The sequence below is a fragment of the Calypte anna genome, chromosome 4 (genome assembly GCF_003957555.1).
Source record: "Calypte anna isolate BGI_N300 chromosome 4, bCalAnn1_v1.p, whole genome shotgun sequence".
NCBI lineage: Eukaryota > Metazoa > Chordata > Aves > Apodiformes > Trochilidae > Calypte > Calypte anna.
Genome location: NC_044247.1, coordinates 16,782,181 through 16,802,319, shown reverse-complemented (window position 1 = coordinate 16,802,319; position 20,139 = coordinate 16,782,181). Strand labels below are relative to the sequence as shown.

The window sequence follows — 20,139 nt, the reverse complement described above, 5'->3', positions numbered from 1 at the left end:
GCTCCGTGCCCCAGGGAGGGGGAACGGGGCCGGGACGGGACGGGACGGCAGCACAGGGGAGGCGGGGGGGGGCTGCGGGGAAGGCGGGCGGGTCCCCGGCGCTGCCTGTGAATGGGGGCAGCGAGGAGGGTGGGAGGGAGGGATTTAGCGCTGCCCGGGAGCATCTCTCCCTCCTCTCCCTCCTCTCCCTCCTCTCTGCCGTTCTCCTTCCCGGAGCTGCAGCTCTTAACGCTTTACCGAAGTGGCGTCATCCCGCTCGAAATGGCCTCGGCCCATTAGCGGTCCCCGCAGAGCCCCGGCAGCCGCTCCCCAGGCAAGGCGGGCGGCCCAGCCGGGGGTACCGGTACCGCTTCGGCAGCTCGGGCTGCGCTCTACCCCTCTGCGCCCACCCGGACAGCCCGGCCGCGGCGTCCCCCAGAACACCACCACCCCCTCCCCGGGGACACCCGTGGGGGAAGTGCCAGCACCACGGGGATCAGCTCGCCTCGGGGCTCAGCCCATCCAAGCCAGGGATCATCCCATCCCTGCAGTCATCTCATCCCAGGAACATCCCACCCTGGGTGTCATCCCATCCTAAGGATCATCTCATCCCATTCCAAGGATCATCTCATCTCATCCAGGGGTCATCCCACAGCAGTAGGGATCCGGTTCAGACCCACACCTCGGGCAGGTTGTATCGGGGCTCGACTGGAGGAGCCGGTGTCACCTGTCGGGCTCTGTCACCTCGGGTGAGTCCCTCGGCATGGGCTCCATCACCTTTTTCCCCCTCAGCTCCTCCCGGGCACCCCAGGAGGCACCGTGGGAGCCCACTCCACACCTGATACTACCAAAAAGTATTAAGCTCAGACCTGAATCAGCTCAGGACGGAGTCTGGGGAGAGACTTTGCCATCCCGAGGTCCATAGAACGGGTCCACACACATCCCCGTTCTCCCAGAAATAAAAACCTTGGTCTCAAGGTCCAATCAGGACCTCCTGTCCCAGACGTTTCCCAAGCCACCGTGCACTCCCTCCTTGTGCTGCTCAGGAGCACCAAGGACCCCTGTGACACCCCTCAGCCACATCTATACAGAAATCAGACCTGGGTGACAGTCCCAAAGACTTTTCTTGGTGACACCGGGCATCGGCTACAGACCCCACCAGAGCTCCCACCCTGGCCTGAGCTCCCCCAGCTGGCTCACCCATCCCTGCTGGGAGAGTTCACCCCATGAGCTCACCAGCCCCAGCAGCTCAGGGAGAGCTGAGGACCCTCTCCATGGAGTCCTGCAGCCCCCCAGCACTCACCCATCCCCTTCCCAGCCCCGGGACCCGGGCCCGGTGGGCAGCCCCGGGTGCGGGTGGGTGCTAAGGGGCTGGACGGGGGGGCTCCAGGGGAGGAGAAAAGAGTCTGAATAAGGGCGACAAAACCCACCCTGCAGGTGGACATCATCACCAGGTGATCCACAACCTCGGTGGTCCGCCCAGGCTGGTGCCAGCAGAAACCTCAGTGTCCTCCCCCAGCAGGAGCCAGGGACCCCACTGACCCCCTTTCAGGCTGGTTTTGGGGCATTGCAAGGCTGAGCCGTTCCCTCACCTCCACAGGATCCCACCCGAATGCTCCTCCCAGGAGGAGTTATTCTCCAGCAGGAGCGAGTCCCTGCCCGCATCCCTCAGCACGGGGAGACTCCGAGCCTTCATCCCTCCGCACCAGCCTCTCCCTTCTCCCCAGGCTCGCAGCTCCCGGGGCTTTTAAAGGGGCAGAAAGAGACGAAGTTGCCCGAATCCACCAACCGACCGGGCAGCACCTGCCTCCCAGAAGCAGGTGTGATGTCTTCATCCTTTTCTCCCACCTAAAAATCTCTTCACTCCCACCTGAAGGTGCCGGCGGTGGTTGAGGTTCCCCTGGCAGCATCCCTCAGCCCAGCCTGGCGTCCTGCTCAGCCAGCGCTGCTTTATTCCTCGCCCGCTGCCGAGGGAGGGCCAAAAAGGCATGGAAATGCCGAGAGAGAGAGGGAAGTGGGAGGGTGGGAAGCGGAGGGAGAATAGCAGCAGCCTCCTGGGGAGTTATTGACCGCAGCAGCTCCGGAGAGGAGGGCTGAGAACCCGACTGCATTCGCAAAGGAAAAAGAAAAAAAAAAAAACACAACAGCAAACCAACTTTCCAGCCGCTCCCCAAGGAAAGGGCCGGGGCAGAGGCTTCGTCAGGATTTCGGGAGGTTTTGGGGGCTTGTGGGAATAGGGATGCTGTTCCCTGAGAGTGCACAGGGAGGTGGAAGACTCCAGTTTATGACAATCTCTCTCCCTGCAGGGTCGGCGGCTGCCCCCGAAGGGTGTCACCGGGAGGGTCACAGCTCCCCCCGGACACCCCCACATCTGCCACCACCTGCAGCCAGCCCAGCTCCTCTCTGCTGCCCTTTTGGGGCTGTTTCCCCTCCTCCTCCCAGTCTGATCCGCCACCTTTTAACCCTCTCGAACGCCCTCGGTTGGGGTCCTGTCCAAAGGGGTGAGGGGAGCCGCAGCCCCCGGGTGTCCCACTCCCTGCCTGACTTCCCAGGCTGCTGGCAGATCCCCTGCCTGGGACAGCTGGTGGCACCCAGAGCCGAGCAGGGAGGTGGCACCAGCAATCCCGTGCTCCCAGCCCTCAGCACCTCTTGTGCCTCCCTGCTTTGAGGGAATCCCCGGCAAATCCTTGCAGGCCACCAAGCAATTCCTGCCTGCTTCCCCCTGCACATCCAGTGTTTCTAGAGGCACACACCACATCTCAGAACCCAAAAGAGCACAACCCGCAGCCTGAGGGGTTTATTTGTCATTTAAAACCAGCGAGAGAGATGGGCAATGTTGGTTTGGGTTTTTTTTTACCAGCAGGTTGTGGAGGTGCCTCCACCTCTGGTTCTGCTGGAGAAGACAACCAAAAAAATGACCCGCTGGGAACTAGTGGGCAGCGGGCAGGGAGAGGAGAATATCCCTGTGCAAGGCTGGGGATGTCTGAGCTCTTCCATGCTATCAGCACAGGGGGAGGGCAAATTCATCTCCAGTTAAAGATGATGCGGAAAGGGGGAGGGGGGGCGAAAGAGGGAAAAAAAAAAAAAAAATGAGGGGGGGGGGGGAATGGAGGGGCTAAAGAGAACACGCGATTGCCCTGATTAAATAAGCCAGAAACAATGAGATGCTGGTGCCCTCTAATTTTTAGATTGACAGATTTTAAGGCCGGAAGGGACCGCGGGTGCTCCTCTCGCCTGACAGTCTGTATTATGTAAAAAGCCAGACTTGAAGCCAAGGCAGTGCCACTCGCTCCCTACCAGCAACAGCCGGGCTGGGGACTCGCCCATGAGAGGGGCTGGGGGACCGTGTGGGCTCCCAGAGTAAGGAGGCCGGGTACACCACCCCCCCACCCCGCTCCCCTTCCCCCCGGGCTTCCAGGAACAGCCCTGCCTGGGGTCAAGGATACAACCGTTTCCCTTCCCTACCCTGGCCTGGCAGAGAGGGATAAGGAGCAGGGGATAAACGCCAGCCCTCCCTCGCCTTTTCCTTTGCGACCTCCCCCAAGACCCTGGCAAGAAAAGTCCTTGCGAGGATTCCGTCCCGAGGCTTTCCTCCCGGGCTGCTTTTGGGTGCGAATCCGAGCAAGGTTGGAGCGTGGGTGCTGAGCCAGACGGAGCTGAGCCCGCCGGCGCTGCCCGATGCCTGCCAATTGTGAGTCCGGGCTCTGAAGATGGAGCCAGGCAGCCCTGAGACAGCAATTAACGGCTCAGGATGCTCCGCTTAAGGAGCCGAGGCTGGGAGAGGCTGCGGGACTGGAAGAGGCTGCGGGGCTGGAAGGGGCTGCGGGGCTGGGAGAGGCTGCGGGGCTGGAAGGGGCTGCGGGGCTGGGCAGAAGCCGCCGCCCGTTCTGTCGGGAGGAGCAGATCCTGCCGGTGCGGAGCGGGTCCTGCTGACTCACGGGTGCGGGTGGCGGAGCTGCTGCCACCCCAGGGGACAGCACCCAGGATGAGCTGGGACACCCCCCCACACCAGCTCAACACCACAGCAGGACTCTTTTTTTTTTCCCCACGTCCCATTGCACACATTGAGCAGCAATGCTCAGGGTGTCCCGGGGTGTGGATGAAGGAGCTCCCACTCCTCTGCTGCAGGAAACACGGCTGTCCCCACCAGGTCCCCTGCCCCCACCCACACTGCCCTCCCAGCAGAGAAGCCAGGGCTTGGGCTGTGTGGCTGAGGTGACACCGGGCCCTGCAGAAAGCTGGGAGGGACTTTCTGTGAGCACCCGGAGTGATGGGATGAGGGGAAGCATTTCCAGCTGGAAGAGATGAATTCCCTGGAAGAGAGGGAAATTCTGTGCTTTGAGGCTGCTGAGCCCCTGGCCCAGGTGGAGCTGTGGCTGCCCCATCCCCTGGCAAGTGCTGAAGGCCCTTGGAGCAGCCTGGGCTGTGGGGAGGTGTCCCTTCCCCTGGCAGGGGGCTTGGAATTACATCACCTTGAGGTCCTTTCCCCACCCAAACCAGTCTGGGGTGCTGGATGGGGGCCTGTCCATTACACTGTTTCCTCACTGGGAAATTGGTCCCAGCTCGGGTCTCCCTTCCGTCTTCCCAAGCTCCCCCCCAGGTGTCCCCTCCTGCAGATTCCCACCTCTGCTCCTTCCCAACCTGGGCACTGCTCGCTGAGCATCCTCGGGTACCACCGCTCCCCAGCGGGATGGAGGCAGCGGAGGGACGGGGGTGGGATCAGGGGGAAAGAGCAGGCTATCTCCCCCCAGTTTTCTCATCCTCCAGCCCTTGGCGATGCCGTCCTCAATGTCACTTTAAGTGGCGGGAGAAGGGCTGGGTGTTTAAATTGCCAATCTGGTCACATGCTGCCTGGGATTTGGCCGTAGCTCAAGCAGCCACACCCCCCGCGTTCGCTTTTTTGGCTGGTGACTCCTCTTGTGCTGGGCGTGAGGCAGAGCTGGGGGAAGAGCAGGAGAAACCGGAGGGGGAGGAAAAGTTTTCTTTCTTTTTTTTTTTTTTTTTTTTTAAAAAAAAAAAAAAAACACTACCAAAAAAACCAAAAACCTCACAACTAAAAGTGAGGCGAGTCATTGTGAATGTCAGGAGCTCGGGTGTGACAGCGATCCTCCCCCTCCGAACCGGCTCCAGTGAGAGCCAGAGAGAGGATTTCATGAGGCTCGGGCTATTTTTCAGAGCTGACATCCTACCCGGGCTAAGATAGAGCAGAGCAGGGTTCCTGTGCTCTGCAGCAAACCCCAGCAGGGCTCAGCCCCTGCCCTCAGCCCCCCCACACCCCTCCCAGTACCCCCAGTCCCGCCTCTCCTCTCCCCTCTGCCTCTGGTGTGGCAGCTCCAGAGGTGTCACAGGGTGTGACAGGGTTGGGGTCACCCCCGCTGCACCCAGACAGGAGCTCTGGGAGGGCACAGAGGCTTTGGGAACCCCCAGGTGCTGCCAGGCCCGGGGGCAGGGAGCCTCCCGCTCCCTCCGGAGCTCAGCCCCGCTCCTTGGAGCACCCCGACAAGGTGAGACCAACCCAAAAAAATGCCGGGACCCCCCCGCCGCCTCCCAGGAAGGTGCAGAAGCTCAGCCCCGGGGCACCATCACCTCCCCCAAGGCAGCTGCCGGGCTGCGGGGCCGATGCTCTCGGGGGACACAGGGAGGGGTCCCGGCAGGAGCTGTCCCAGTCACCTCCAGGAGGGTTCTCCTCAAAACGCTCTCTTTTAGCCTAAAAACCGCCCGGCCCTCCCTCCCCCGGTGCCGCAGCCAACTCTGCTTTGGGCCCCCCTGGTCCACAATTCCCTCCCCTCATTAGCCCCCGACACCTCCCGGGTATTTATAGCCTACTCCCCTTTTTTTTTTTTTTTCTTCTTTTTTCTTCTTTTTTTCTTCTTTTTTGTCTTTTTTTCTTTTTTCCTTTTTTTTTGTCTTTTTTTTCTTTTAGAAGAGACAACCCCAACTTAACTCCTTCCCCTGCTCCTCTTGCCTCCAACCCAGCCCAGAACCCCCCGGTTTGGGGCACCCAACCTCAGCAGAGCCCTTCCCCACTCTGTGCATGTAACACCCCGGCCCCAGGCTGGGGGCTCAGCTGCTGGGGATGGAGCTCTAGAGGTTCCTCACCCCCCACCCCAAAAAAAAAAATAAAAACCATTGGAGAAAGGACCCATCTCCTGGAGGGGTGTGGAGACATCACCCCTTCACATAAAAGGAGCGGAGCTGGGGTGCGATGAGCACGGGGGGACAGGCAGGGTGGTGGGGGGGAGGTGTGGGTGCATGGTGGGCTCCTCCTGGGGGTCCTGCTGGCCTCTCCCCCTCCAGCCGGCGCGGCTCTGGCTGGCGGCCAGGCTGCCATTTCCTGGTAATCCAATCAGTGCCGCAGATGAACCCAAAAATCCATTTCCTGCCGCCCCACCCCCCGAGCTTCATTAATGCGAGGAGAGGGGAGGGAGCCCGGGGCTGGGGAGGGGGGTGCGGGGATGCTGTGGCAAGGGGAAACTGAGGCACGGGCAAGGGAAACAAGGCACAGGCGAAAGCAGCAGAGGTGGGTGCCACGAAGCCACCCGAGGTGGGTGCTGCGGATCCTTCTCCTCACGGTTCTCCTCTCCCAGGGGCATCCATCCTGCTGAGGGAGGATCCCAGCCGGCACCGGAGGGGCGGGCAGGACACATCCTGTCCTCTGCCGGACATCCCATCCCCCTCCCACCTCCCCTCCTGGCCTGGGCTGACCCCTTCCCGGCCGGGGGGACACCCCAGATGACACCCCCCACTCAGACGGTCCGGCACGACCAGGAAATTGTCACCCCGGGCCACCAAGTTGTCCTGGGGAGGGACCAGAACCGCTTTTGAGGGAGAAAGCAGAGCTCTGGGCCAGCTCAGCACCCTGCTCCCCACTCCCCCCACCCCCGGGGGTGCCCACGGAGCCCTTTTCCCCCCGGCCCAGCCCCCCGTGGGTTTAGGTTCGGTACCGGGATGTAACCCGAGCCGATCGATGCGGGCAGGAACAGCTCCCCCCCTGCACTCCCGCTCTGCGCTGTCCCTTCCTCTCTCCCGTTCATTAATGCATTCTCCTCCTTACATTATTGATGAACTTCCTTCCTTCCTTTCTGATTTTCTTTTTTTTTTTTTTTTTTTAATTTAGAAAAAATACAAATTAAGAACAAGTGGTTACGCGGAGCCTCGGCCAAAACCTTTCGGGAGAGAGGAAAGAAACTTTGCTGACCTTCCCTCCTCCCCCTCTGCCTCCCCCTAACCACAGACCCTGCCCCACACCTGGGACCCCCCCTTCCCCACAGGCTCCTGCTCTGGTGGGAGCCCCAAAACCCCCTCGGACACGTCCCCCGTGGCCCAAAGTCCCAAAGCCGAGGGGCTGCAGCCCCCTGCCCCCAGCCGTGGCCAGCAGGGTGGGGAGGGGGTGGGCAGAGCCGTGTCCCGGCTCCTCCCCGGGCTGAGGGAATTTGGGGAGGGATCCAGGAAGCCCCCAGAGGTGGCCGCTGCCTCCGAGGTGCCACCACCCAAAGCGCCTTTGCTGGGACCATCCCGGAGCAGGAGGGGCCGGGCTTGGATGGACCCGGGGGGAGCAGGGAGAGCTCTGTGCAGGGTGCGTGTCCCCCCCCGGCTGGGGGAAAAGCCCCCCAGACCCTGCAGATCGGAGGACAGAGCCCTGGGGGGCTCCCCCCAGCCAAGTCCCCATCACTCCGGGGGGACCCCCGAGGCGGAGGGGCAGCTCTGGGTGCGGGGATTCGCCTCCCGTGGCCGCGGGAACCCCGCGAGTGGGGAGGGACAGGCAGGGAGGGGAGAGGGGAGGGTAAAGGGGAGGATGCGGGGGGAGGAGCGGGGCTGGGGGCGGGGGGGGGAGCGGGGTCCCGGCCTTTCCCAGGCTCCGTCGTGCTCCCTGCTCCCCTTCTCCCGGTTTCTCAGCCGCTGGAGCGCGACCAAGAGCCAGGAGAGGACAAACAAACATCCGAGTTTGGGTTTCCTTCCTCCCCTCCTGCCATCACCGGGGGGAAAAATAAATACATTAAATAACGGGGGCGGGAGCATTAAATTAAACTTAAAAATTAAAGAAATAGCGGAACAAGCGGAACAAAGGAGCGTTTGTGTGTCCGTGGGGCAGCTGTGGGAGCTGAGCCTCGGGGTGGTGACACCCGTGGGCACCGCAAGGACCCGGCAGTGGCCCCACAGCTCTGGTGATCCTCGGGTCCCACTGGGGACATGGCCACGTCCTGGGCTTTGCTGCAGCTCTGGGGTTGCTCTCCTGGGGTGGCTGTGGGGTTGATGTCCCGGGGAATGGGGTTGTTGGGGTCCCCCTGGTTCAGGGGGAAGGCAGGAGCAGCACCCAGAGCTCCAGCACAGGGACCCCCCCTCTCCTCAGCCTCTGGGTTCTCCCTCTGACCCTGCTGCAGCCTGAGGTCCCTGGAGGGTGGGGTGGGGTTGGGTCGGTCCTGTTGGGTTGGGTCATTGGGGTTGAGTTTGGTGGGGTTGGGTCGGTCCTGTTGGGTTGGGTCATTGGGTCAGATTGGATCATTCTTATTAGGAAGGATTGTGTTGGGTCTTTGGTGCTGGGTTGGGTCATCGGTGCTGGGTTGGGTCATGAGGGTTGGGTTGGGTCATGAAGGTGGATTTTGGTTGGGTTGGGTCATTGGTGTCGGGTTCTGTTGGGTCACTCAGGGGGATTTTGGTCGGGTTGGGTCATTCCTGTTGGGTTGGGTTCCTGTTGGGAATGGGTCCTGGGCACCCTCGGGGTTGGGAACGGGTCCGGGACACTTTGGGGTTGGGGAAGGGACCGGGGGCACCTCCTGGGGATGAGGAGGGGCAGGGGGGTGCCGGGCTCTGCAGCCGCCATCCCCGTCCCTGCATCCCCACTGCCCCCCCCGGCCCCCCCCCATCCCCACTCCGCTGTTTCGGGGATTTGGGGACATCCAAAGGGACATTTGTCCCTCAGTCCCGTCTCCGCTTCCCCCCAAGCGCCCCCGTGTACCCCCCCCCCATCATGGCGGTGCCCCCGCGCGGCGCTCTAGGCCGCAGCCGCCTCTCTATGGTCAGCCCCGCGGCGCTCTGGGCTCAAGGCCGCCGAGGACCGATGAAGCCCCGCGGGGAGCGGCTCTGCCCGCCCGTCCCGCGGCAGCGGCTCCTCCGGGACATTCTCCCGGCACGAAGCCGCCTTCCTTCGCTCCGCTCCGCTCCGCTTCTCCCCCGGCCCGCCGCAGGCGGAGGGCTCTATGGTACGGGCGACGCTCTACCCGCCCGACCGGCTCTCGATGGTGTGTGCGTGCGGCGCTCTACACCACGGCCTCCCCGCTCTCGATAGCCGCCGGGGCCTCTCCCGCACGTGTCTCCCGTTGCCGCCCGGTTCGGTCCCGGTGCTCTGCTCGTGTCCCGCGGGGTTCGGTGCCGGCCCGGCCCTGCCTGGCCCCCCCAGCTCCTCTTCCCGCCCCGTCTCGGTGGCCGCCGGCGCTCTCCCAGCCCCGCTCTTTATGGCGGGCGGCGCTCTAGCCCAGCCCGGCGGCTCTCGGTGGTGCGGCCCCGCCCCGGGGCGGCCTGAGGCGGCTCCGGTACCGCTCCCGGTCCGGCCCCGCGGGGTTGGGGTCCGGCAGAGCCGCTCGGGAGAGTCCGAGGTCCGGGGGGAGCTGCAGAGGTGGGTCAGAGCCCGATGCTGGGAACCCGAGGGCGGGGGGGTCCCGGTGCCGCTGCTGCCGGGGTCGGTACCGGGGTCGGGGTCGGGGTTGGTACCGCAGCGGGCGGTGTCGGGGGTGTCAGGGAGGGACCCGGGAGGTGCAGGCTCGGGTATAACGTGGCTTTCCCTGCATTCCCGTTGGGTTTGGTTTATTTGGGGTTTATTTTTTTGGGGTTTTTTTCCCCAAGGCCGGCGGGATCCCCACCGGAGGGGCTTGGTCCGTGTGTGGCAGCCTCGAAGCGGGGGCTTGGGGTGCAGGGAGGTGACCAGCGACACAGACCCCATCGGGACCCATCCCAGGACCCATCCCAGGACCCTTCCCAGGACCCATCCCAGGACCCTTCCCACCGGCTCAGCACCGTCCCAGGTAACACAAACCCAGCAGCCCCTGGTGGTGGGGATGGGGATGATGATGATGATGATGATGATGATGATGATGATGATGATGATGATGATGATGATGATGATGGCGACAGAACTGGTTTTTTTGGTAAAAAAAACCCCAAATCCTTCCTGCCTGGGAGAGCTGCCCCTCCTTCCCTCCCTCCCCCCAGTGCCAGGGCAGGACCCAGCGTGGAGGAGTGAAATGAGTCAATAATTGGAGTTTCCAGCAAGAAGTGTCCCGGGGGGATGAGCACCACCAGGGCTGGCAGCTCTGCTGGAAAAAAAAAATAAATGATTGGAGTTTGTGTCTGTGCAGGCTCTGCTGGGGAGGGGGGGAGAAAACTCCCAAGAGAAGGTGGGGAAAATGAGGAAGGGGGGGTCTGGCTGCAGGTGTGAAACTGGAGTGAGCCCTTGGCTCCCAGGGCAGTGAAGGAGCTGTGAGGTGGTGTCTGGGATGTCTTGATTAAGCCTTAATTTGATTGAAATTCCGTGCTGGGAAGAGCTGAAAGGGGAACCTGAGAGCTGAGATCTAACAGAGCTCTGTCCCCTGTCCCCTGTCCCCTGTGCTCTGGCTGGGGCTTTGCTCAGCCCTGCTGCTCCTGGTGGCATTCACCAGCTGAGGGGGCTGAGCAACCTTTAACTGCTGCTCTGGGAGCTCCCCTGGGGGTCTGGCACCTTCCCTGGGTGCTTCCCCCCCCTCTTTTGGAAGCCTCAAAGCCCGTGGTGCTGCTGACATTTTCCTCTTTCTTGGGGAGCAGAAACCTCTGCTTGCAGCAGGGGGGTCTGGGGTGGTGTGAGTGGCAGCAGCCCAAGGTTTGGAAACCCTGCACAGGGATTTGTTGTCAGGACAGGCTGTCAGGGGGGGTGAGCAGGGGCTGGGTGGCTTCTGCCAGACTGGGAGATTCTGGCTGAAAGCTGCCCAGAGGTTGGGGTGGTTTCTCCTTCCATCTACATTTTCATTGCTGAAACTGCTCAGTTGCTAAGTGGCAACTGTGGCTTTTTTATCAGAGAGCTCAAAGCCCCCCAAGCACTGGTTCCTTCAGCTGCTCCTCGTGTCAGGGAGCTGGGGAGAAGCCCCCTCTGCCTCCCCCCTTCCCTCACCACACAGCTCTTGTCTATTCTCTTCTCTCCAGGCTTGGGGTGATTCCTCCAACCACTCAACAGAGTTTTCTGCCTCTCCCTCCAGCTCTGTGTCCTTTCTCCCCCCCAGTGTGGGTTCCCTGCCTCCTCCTGCTGCCCTCCTGCCCCTGGGGGAATCTTGGATGAGCTCCACAGGAGCTCTCCAGGGTTCAGGAGCTTCACATCCTCCCCCCATTACCAAAGTCTCCCTGCAGGGTGCTTCAGTGTCTCCTTCCTCTTCTCCTTGCATTTCAAGGGAATTTTTGTCTCAGAATCCCTCAGCTGCTGTTTTGCTGCTGCTCAGGTGAGCTGTGGGAGGGCTGGGGAGGGCAGGGGGCTGGGGAGCAGACACAGCCAGATGTGACTCCTCTTTTTCAGCTCCTCTTTGGGAAAGCTTTAATTGCAGGCTGGCAGCTGGCTGGGCTTTGCCCCCAGCAAGAGCAGCAGAGGAGCAGGAGGTCTGGCTGATGAGATTAAATATCTGGATCACTCACCATTCATTACCTGGGCTTATTCCCTGGTAACTGATACTGGAAGAGGCAGAGATAAAAGGGACATGTGGAGGGAGAGATAACCAGGGCTGGGGGCCACCTCCTCCTCACTGGATTTGCAGGCAGAGGGGATACCAAACAAGCTGCCTTCTCTTCCCCCTCTGCCAGCCTGGTGGGGATCCTGGGGATCCAGGAGCCAAACTGGAGTCTTCCCTCCTGCCTGTCCTTGTCCTTCCCTTGGATACTCCTCACCTCTGGGAGTTGCAGTGCTTGCTTCAGGAGTTAAATAATTTCTTTCAGCCAGACAGGCACTGGGGGTTCCCTGGAGCTGCAGGTTTTCTGCACTTAGTTATGAAGTTTGCAGCTCAGCCCTGGCCTGGTGCTTTTCCCTGTGCTCCCTCTCCAGAGCTGGGCTGGAGGGTGTTCTCCCAGCACTGGTGTCTGGGGGCAGGGAGCAGTGCCAGGGGCAGCCAGCCAGGAGCTCCCAGTGCCTCCCCTCCTGCTCTGAGCAGCAAAACCTCAGCTCCTGACCCCAAGCTGGGGCTTTGCAGAGCAGCCAGTCCCCCTGCAGCCCCTGGAGGGCTGGTGCTGTGTTTTAGCTGTCACTTTATGAGGAGGTTTCCACTTTCCCCAGAGCTGGCTGCCTGGGCTGGTGGTGTTTGGGGTTTTTTTTCCCCTTCCCAGCAGGTTGTTCTGTGGGAATCTGACCCCTCTCCTGCTTTTGTTGTTCCCCATCTCTGAGCTCTCTGGGACGTGGAGGAGCAGGTTGGGCTGCCACAGCACCTCCTGCCCTTCAGACAAGGAAGGGAAGGGAAATCCCAAGTCTGAGATCAGAAATTCTTTCCCAGCCTGGGGCTGGCCCGGGGACACCCAGCAGAGCCCTGTGAGCCCCAGCTGGGTCAGGCCTGACCTCCCCAGCTTCCCAGGCTGAACCTCAGCACACCTCAGCTCTCTGCTCTGTGAGCTTGGAGGAGCTGTTGCAAACCTCCCCCTGACAATTCCTCTCCTCACCTCTCAGGTCACACCAACCACAGTTGGTTTCTCTCCCAATGTCCTTCAGCAGAACCAGGGATCCTCCTCCTTGTTTTGCATACTTCTTCCAGAAGTGACCTAATTGCTGGGTCTCTCTGGTTCTTGCTTCTCAAGGTCACTTTTCTCTGCTTCCCTCAGCCCCATAGCTCTCTCCAGGCAAATCCAAGCCCTGCAGCAGATGACACTGCTGGGGTTTTGTCTCCCCTGGAATTACTTTGGCCTGATCAGTCCTGGGCTCTCGTTTGTTCCTTTCTCTCTGGTCCATGGTGGTCACAAAGCCAGCAAGACTCCCCCTTGCCTCCCTTCCTCCTGTTTCCAGCTTCTCCCTGCAGATTGGGGTAGAGTGGCTAAAAAATCCCAAACCCTCAGTGCTGCCTTAGGAGTGGGTTCCCTCCCCCCTGGCACACAGTGCTTGGGTGTGTTTCATGCCCAGATGGTGCCAGGAGGTTGTGACTCTGCTCCAGTGCCCCCTCCCCTTGCTGTGTCAGTAGATGTGGATGGTGCAGGGCACTGGGATGTGACACCTTGCACAGCTCATCACCTTCTCCTGTCCCCTCTCTCTCCCCCAGGCACCCAGGATGTGGGGCAGGAGCCTGGCCTGGCTGTTCCAGTTCCCATCCAGACCCAGGTGCCCAGGGCTGCCCTGGGGCAGGAGGATCCTGCTGGCTGCTCCTCGCTGGCACCACTCTGCCCCAGAGCCCCTCAAGTGTGCCTGGCAGCTACACGGGGACCACCTAGGTGGGTGTGGGGGTGGGGTGAGGGTGCTGGCTGCTGCTCATAGAAGGGTTTGGGTTGGGAGGGACCTTAAAGCTCCCCCAGTCCCCCCCCTGCCATGGGCAGGGACCCCTCCCACAGCCCAGGCTGCTCCAACCCCATCCAGCCTGGGCTGAGACACTGCCAGGGATGGGGCAGCCACAGCTTCCTTGGGCACCCTGGGGCTCAGCACCCTCAAATTAATTTTTTTCTCAACGTCCAACCTACATCTCCTCCCTTCACCATTTCCCTGCAGAAGTGAGGTCTTCCTCACCTCCTTCCTCAGAAGTGATGTGGGGTTTTTTTTCCTCTCTGAAACAGCCTGTGTCAGAGGGGTGCCTGCTGGGGCTCTGTGTTCACTCCTCCCCATCCCAGGTTGCTCCAAGCCCCATCCAACCTGGATCCCTCAGCACCTCCAGGGTGCTGGGGACACCTTGCCTCTCAGCACCCTCACACCACAGGCTTTCATCCTTACATTTCCTTTCCCAGCTCAAACCCCCCTCATCCCACCCCTCCCCGCCGTGTCCCGGGTCCCTCCCCCTGCCCTGGAGCCCCCATTGTGTGCGGGGCTGGGGCGGGGTCCTCACGGTGCCCCCGCCCCTCAGAGCTGCGCTACGCGGAGACGCTGATGCGCTTGGACTTCGTGTGGCTGCGGGATCACTGCCGCTCCGCCTCCTGCTACAACACCAAAACTCACCAGCGCAGCCTCGACACCGCCTCTGTCGACCTGGACATCAGGCCCAAAGCTGTGCGGGTGGACGAGGCCACCCTCTTCCTCACCTGTAAGCACCCGGGACACCCCCGGGGGGAGGGAAACCCGGGAGTCCTGCGGGAGGAGGGGTCGGGCTGGGGACACTGCTGGGACACTGCTGGGATACTGCTGGGGACAGTGTGGGGACACTGCTGGGACACTTCTGGGGTCACTGCTGGGGACACTGCTGTCCTGGGGCTGGGACACACCTCAGCCTTCACTGAGTCAGAGTCCTCCGGGCTGGAAAGGAGCTCTGGGATCACCAACTCCAACCCTTGATCCACTCCCCCCGTGGTTCCCAGCCCATGGCACTCAGTGCCACATCCAGGCTCTGCTTAAAAACCTCCAGGGATGGAGAATCCACCCCCTCCCTGGGCAGCCCATTCCAATGCCTGATCACCCTCTCTGGAAAGAATTCCTTCCTGATCTCCAACCTAACCCTCCCCTGGCAGAGCTGAAGCCCATGGCCTCTTGTCTGACTGATGGAGCCTGACCCTCCCCTGGCTCCAACCTCCTTTCAGGGAGTTGTAGAGAGTGATGAGGTCTCCCCTGAGCCTCCTCTTCTCCAGCCTCAACACCCCCAGCTCCTTCAGCTTCCCTGCCCCCCAGGGCCTCTGTGTGCAGGGAGCTGTGTGTGTCTGTGTGTGTGTGTAGTGTGTCTGTGTGTGTGTGTATCTGTCTGTGCAGTGTCTGTGTGTCCCTTCACTGGGTGTTTCCCTGGGCTCTGATCACACCACAGCTGCCCAAGCAGCAGTCAGGATCCTCTTCCTTTCCCTGTCTGCTGTGGGATCAGAATTCCCATGTGCTGTCCTTCCTCCTCAGCTTCCCTGCTGCTTCCCTGCTTTCCTCATTGCTTCCCTTTATTTCCAGGCCTGCTTTGTTCCTCCTGGGATTCCAGAGGAACCAATCCCACCCCCTCCAGAGCTCCTGGCTCTGAACCCGGAGATGTGGCACCAACGAGGATGCTTTCAGCCTTAACCCCATAATACTTAGGGGTGCCATCAGGGTGCAAAGAGCCCCCCAGGAGGCAGTGTTGATGGGGTGAGGGCTGCCCTGGGCTGGTGGTGGTGGTGGTGGTGGGATCCATGGAGTGGTGAGCAGGTTCCCCCCTGTCCCCCTGGCAGGGCCGGACGGGCACGTGACGCGCTACGGGCTGGAGTGGCTGGTGAGGAACAGCTACGAGGGGCAGAAGCAGCAGGTGATGCACCCTAGGATCCTCTGGAATGCTGAGATCTACCACCAGGCCCGGGTCCCCTCCGTGGACTGCCGGAGCTTCCTGGAGACAGACGAGGGGCTGAAGGAATTCCTGCAGAACTTCCTGCTCTACGGCATCGCCTTCGTCGAGAATGTGGCACCCACCAAGGAGGACACAGAGATCCTGGCTAAAAGGATCAGCTTGATCAGGTCAGGGGGTGCCCTGGGGGGGTTCCTGGGGCTTTGCAGAGCAGCCCTGAAGGGCAGAGTGGTGTTTTCTCTCTGCTCAGAGAGGTGCTGCCCCTCTAACCCCTGCACCTGGGGCAGGCTGGGCTGGTTAGCAAACAGAAGGTGTTGTGCAGGCTCCAGGCACTCCCCTGGTGGAGCCTGGGGATCCAACCCCTTTGTAGGGAGAGAGCCTGGAGCCAGCAGGTCCCAGGGATGCCTCGGGAGCTCGGGATGACTTTGGGGGTAGTGGAGGAGAGGAGTGAATGGAGGAAGGAGCCTGTCTGGGAAGCCTTGAGCTGTGCAGGGAGAGACATTTCCTGTTATGACTTGGAAGGTCAGGAGGGCAGCTTGGCCCTGGGAGCTGGGGCACATCCAAAAAAACAATTTATAGCTCTGGATGAAGAAAAAATAGTGAGAGATGTTTCTTCTGTGTTGTTTGAAACATGTCAGCAGCATGGCAAGCCAGGCCTGGAGCCCTGGGGTTTATCCAGGGGTTTCTGTAGTGACACCAAACAAATGAGGGGAATGGCCCCTCCAAGGAGTAGCCAGACACCTTTTTTTTTAACCCTTCAGACACCCTCAGCCTGTAGCCCCTCAGCACTCTGTCCTTGCCTTCTGCCTCTTCCCAGCAGGCTGGAGGGAGGAGGATGAGGGTGAAAACAAAGGATCCTAATAAGAAGAAGAAAAGGGATTTTCAGGTAACCCCGTGGTGGGTGCAAGCAGAGCTGCACTCTGGCAACTCCCTATGTCCTTGATTTGACTGGGGTGGTGTGGGGTACAAAGAAGGTATTTGTATTTGTATTTGTATTTGTATTTGTATTTGTATTTGTATTTGTATTTGTATTTGTATTTGTATTTGTATTTGTATTTGTATTTGTATTTGTATTTGTATTTGTATTTGTATTTGTATTTGTATTTGTATTTGTGGGGGAAAGCCAGGCTCCCTCTTTTGGAAGGAAAGAGAGGAATTGAATGCTAGAGGAGGCAGTAGTGTCCCCGTGTGTCAGTGCCATGGATCTGGTTCAGTTGCTCTGCTTCCCTTTACTCAGCAGCTGGGATGGAGGGGCTGTGCTCTGATCCCTGCAGCACTCTGATCCCTCCTGCTGCCTCCTGCAGGGAGACCATCTATGGCAGGATGTGGTATTTCACCTCTGACTTCTCCCGGGGGGACACTGCCTACACCAAGCTGGCCCTGGACCGCCACACCGACACCACCTACTTCCAGGAGCCCTGTGGGTAAGTGCAGCTGGGGTCAACAGGGATTTTTTTCTTTTCCCCCCTGTAATTGCAACTTCTAAGTCTTCCAGAAGGCAGGCAGGGAAGGGCCTGGCTGTCCGCTCTCCCCTTCCTCAGGCTCCAAGGTGGCAGAGAGCATTCAGCCTCCCAGGAACCTTCCGAGGCGTTGGGGTTTGTGTTCTGGCAGCAGAGCAGCTCTGCAGGGAGTCAGAAACCATCCCCCCCCGGCCCTGTCTCTGCTTGGAAAAGCAGTTGGTGGCTGCTGTGTTGGTTCCCAGGGGCTCTTTTGCAAACTACTTTGCTGCTGTAGCCTCTGGGCTGGAAGTTTCACACGCAGCTGGATCAGGAAAGGCAGCAGGGAAGGTTGGGGCTCACAGGATGTGATGTGCAGGACACTTCATTTCTGGCTTCATTGTTTTTTTGTTGTTGTTTTGGTCTGCTTTCATCTCCATCAAGAAGGGGAATTGTCAGGGAACAGCCTGGAGGAGAATGGGTGGGGGGTTCAGAGCACCTTCCCCCCACAGGACAGGCAGCCAAGGTCTTTTTTCTCTTCCCCCTGCAGCATCCAAGTGTTCCACTGCCTGAAGCACGAGGGCACGGGTGGGAGGACACTGCTGGTGGATGGTTTCTATGCAGCAGCCCAGGTTCTCCAGCAAGCCCCAGAGCAGTTTGAGCTGCTCAGCAAGGTGCCCTTGAAGCACGAGTACGTGGAGAATGTGGGAGACTGTCACAACCACATGATTGGGGTGGGACCTGTCCTCAATGTCTACCCCTGGAACAACGAGCTTTATCTCATCAGGTAACCTCAGCAGGACAAGGAGGGGGATGGTTTTCCAGAAGATCTTTGTGAATTAAAAAACAATGTGTTTTAGGGGCAGGGGTGAAACCACAGAAGCTCCTCAGCTCCTCCTGGGCCTTTCTGCTTTAGGGTGGGTGTCAGAACCACCACTACAAGGGGGAGTGGCAGTGCCAAGCTTTTGCTTTTCATTCCCGTCCTCTTGCCCTCCTCTCCCCTCGTTTGAGGGACAGGAGAATTCAGCCTTTCTAAGAAAGAAGGAAACCTGGGCTGCCTTTGAATCTCCAGCTCAGTTTCAGGCCTTTATTCTCAATACCCCTCTCTCCTGCCCCTTGCTGTGGCACATCCTTCCGTGGAGAAACCAGTTCCAGATGTGGCTGCCGACTGCTCCTTCCTTCAGTGCTCTACGTTCTCCTGGAGGAGAGAACTTCCAGAGGAAGCACAACACAACCTCTGCAGCCTCCCTGAATACTGACCAGTTCCCCTGGGAAGGCCTGGCTGTGCCCCCTGGGTGCTCTCTGACCCTTCCTCTCCTGTCAGGTACAACAACTACGACCGTGCTGTCATCAACACCGTGCCTTACGACGTGGTGCACCGCTGGTACGCTGCCCACCGCACCCTCACCACGGAGCTCAGGAGGCCAGAGAATGAGCTGTGGGTCAAGCTGAAGCCAGGCAAGGTGGGCTGGAAATCAGGAGACCTCGGGTGGCTTTGGTGAGGGGGAAATGCTCCTGGGGGTGTGCAGGGTGGGTGCCACCAGAGAGGATGCTTAAAGGTGAGCTGCCCGTGCTGTGGATTTCTTCTTCACAGCTGTTTGAAGGTGCCCTGTGCTGCATCTGGGGGGGTGTTCTTGCTGCCCTAAGAGCATACGAGCTTCCAGATGGACAAAAGTGTTTAATTCAGGCTCAGAGGAGTCACAGAATGTGAGGGGTTAGAAGGGACCTCAAGACCCTTAACATTCTGGAACCATCTGGCTGCAGCCTCCCCTGCTGCCTGGCAGTGCCAAGCAGGGGGGGCCGTGCCCACCCGTGCTCCCTCCTCTGGTCTCCAGGGACCTGCAGCTTCAAGACCTGTCCCGTTGGAGGGTGCTGGCCCTGCCTGTGGTGTCTGACCTCCTTCTGATTCCCTTCCTCTCCTCCTCCAGGCCCTGTTTGTGGATAACTGGCGGGTGCTGCACGGGAGGGAGGCGTTCACGGGGTACCGGCAGCTCTGCGGCTGCTACCTGACCAGGGATGATGTGCTCAACACTGCCCGCCTGCTGGGGCTGCAGGCTTAGCCCCCAGCCCTCCCCCAGAGAGCAGCAGCCCCACCAGCACCACCCTGCTGGGGCTTGGCCACCCCAGGACCTCACACATACCTCAGACACCTCCGCCCTCTCTGGCTGCCCGCTCAGGGGAGGGAGCAGGGGGAAGCCAAAGGTTACAGGAGCTTTACAGAACCACCTTCTGCCTCTGAATGTGGGGGGGGGGGCTGCTCTCTATGCCCCCCACCTGCTCTTCCCAGCCAGCCAGTCTGTCTCAGCTCTGCTCACACCAGTGCTCCTCCAGTCAAGTGCCTTCAGGATGTGAAACCTCAGCATTTCTCCCTGGTGTTTGGCCACCTTCTCACCTCGAGGTCCTTGTGGTTTGTTTTTATTTAGTAGAGCAGAATGGCAGCTTCTGGGCTCTGGGCTCACCCCAGGCTGGGCTTCACACCTCGAGGAAACAGGAGTCTGTTTGATGAGAACACCACTCCTGGGGGGCAGGGCAGGTGGAATATTTTAGTGACTTTCTTCTCAAACATCCTCTGTGCCTCTGTGAGTGTCCCTGCCAGGAGCTGTGCTGCTGGAGAGCAGAACCTGGTGAGCTGAGGGATTCCTGAGGTGTAGGCTGGAGGGAGAGGGGGAAGGAGCAGTGCTGGGCAGGACAGAGATGGCTGTGGCAGATGAATGTTGCATTTCTGACGTTTCCTCAAGCCCAGGGCTGTCAGGCTGGGTTCCTCCTGCCCCTTGCACCAAGGCTGAAGGCTCAGGAGGTGCAGTGTGGGTCCCTCTGCCTGCTGCAGGAGCTGAGCTTGGGACCTGGGGTGCTGCCTGCAGGGCTCTGCTGAGGGCTTGTGGTGACAGGGATGCCCCTGGCAGGGACTGTCCTGGGGCCTTCAGCCACCCTGCCCCTCAGGGTGGCATCCAGTGCTGGAATCCCCGTTTGGGAGCAGGTTCCCTTTGCAGGAACCACCTTGGACCAGCTTTTGTACTCCAGGTTTTTCAGTTCTTTCAGTAAAAAAAAAACAAAAAGCAAAGCTGAACTGCTTGAACTGCTTCCTTCTCTCCCCCACTCCCCCTGTGAGCCCACAAAGATGTTCAAGGTGTTCTGCTGAACCAAGAAATCAAGCTTTTTAAATCAACGATTTGTAAAGTGTTCATCTTAATAAAAGATCTGTTACAGGCAATCATGAACTTGACAGTAAAGGTCTGTGCTACCCAAGAAGTCGGAATAAACGAGAGGAGCAGCAAGCCCATGTTGTTTCCCTGGACTTTCCATAACTC

At 60.1% G+C, this 20,139-nt stretch overlaps 2 protein-coding genes across 5 annotated transcripts; both read left to right on the top strand.

Annotated features, from left to right (window-relative positions):
* The first annotated feature begins 417 nt into the window (after positions 1-417).
* On the top strand, positions 418-2,731 carry LOC115598224 (WAS/WASL-interacting protein family member 3-like). The gene is made up of 3 exons (XM_030449427.1): positions 418-728; positions 1,580-1,799; positions 2,286-2,731. The coding sequence occupies exons 2-3, from the start codon at positions 1,592-1,594 to the stop codon at positions 2,645-2,647; spliced, it is 570 nt and encodes a 189-aa protein (XP_030305287.1). The 5' UTR covers positions 418-728; positions 1,580-1,591; the 3' UTR covers positions 2,648-2,731.
* A 6,404-nt stretch (positions 2,732-9,135) lies between these two features.
* Positions 9,136-19,892, top strand: TMLHE (trimethyllysine hydroxylase, epsilon). 4 transcript variants are annotated; one of them, XM_030449168.1, is made up of 10 exons: positions 9,483-9,592; positions 9,820-9,919; positions 9,956-9,998; positions 13,227-13,395; positions 14,016-14,192; positions 15,286-15,565; positions 16,700-16,819; positions 17,382-17,618; positions 18,156-18,294; positions 18,760-19,892. In XM_030449168.1, the coding sequence occupies exons 4-10, from the start codon at positions 13,236-13,238 to the stop codon at positions 18,889-18,891; spliced, it is 1,245 nt and encodes a 414-aa protein (XP_030305028.1). In that variant the 5' UTR covers positions 9,483-9,592; positions 9,820-9,919; positions 9,956-9,998; positions 13,227-13,235; the 3' UTR covers positions 18,892-19,892. The 4 variants fall into 4 exon arrangements, with proteins under 4 accessions (XP_030305026.1, XP_030305027.1, XP_030305028.1 ...); XM_030449166.1 differs by lacking the exon at positions 9,483-9,592 and adding an exon at positions 9,136-9,179 and having other exon boundaries at positions 9,820-9,998; XM_030449167.1 differs by lacking the exon at positions 9,483-9,592 and adding an exon at positions 9,138-9,218 and having other exon boundaries at positions 9,820-9,998.
* The last annotated feature ends 247 nt before the right edge of the window (positions 19,893-20,139 follow it).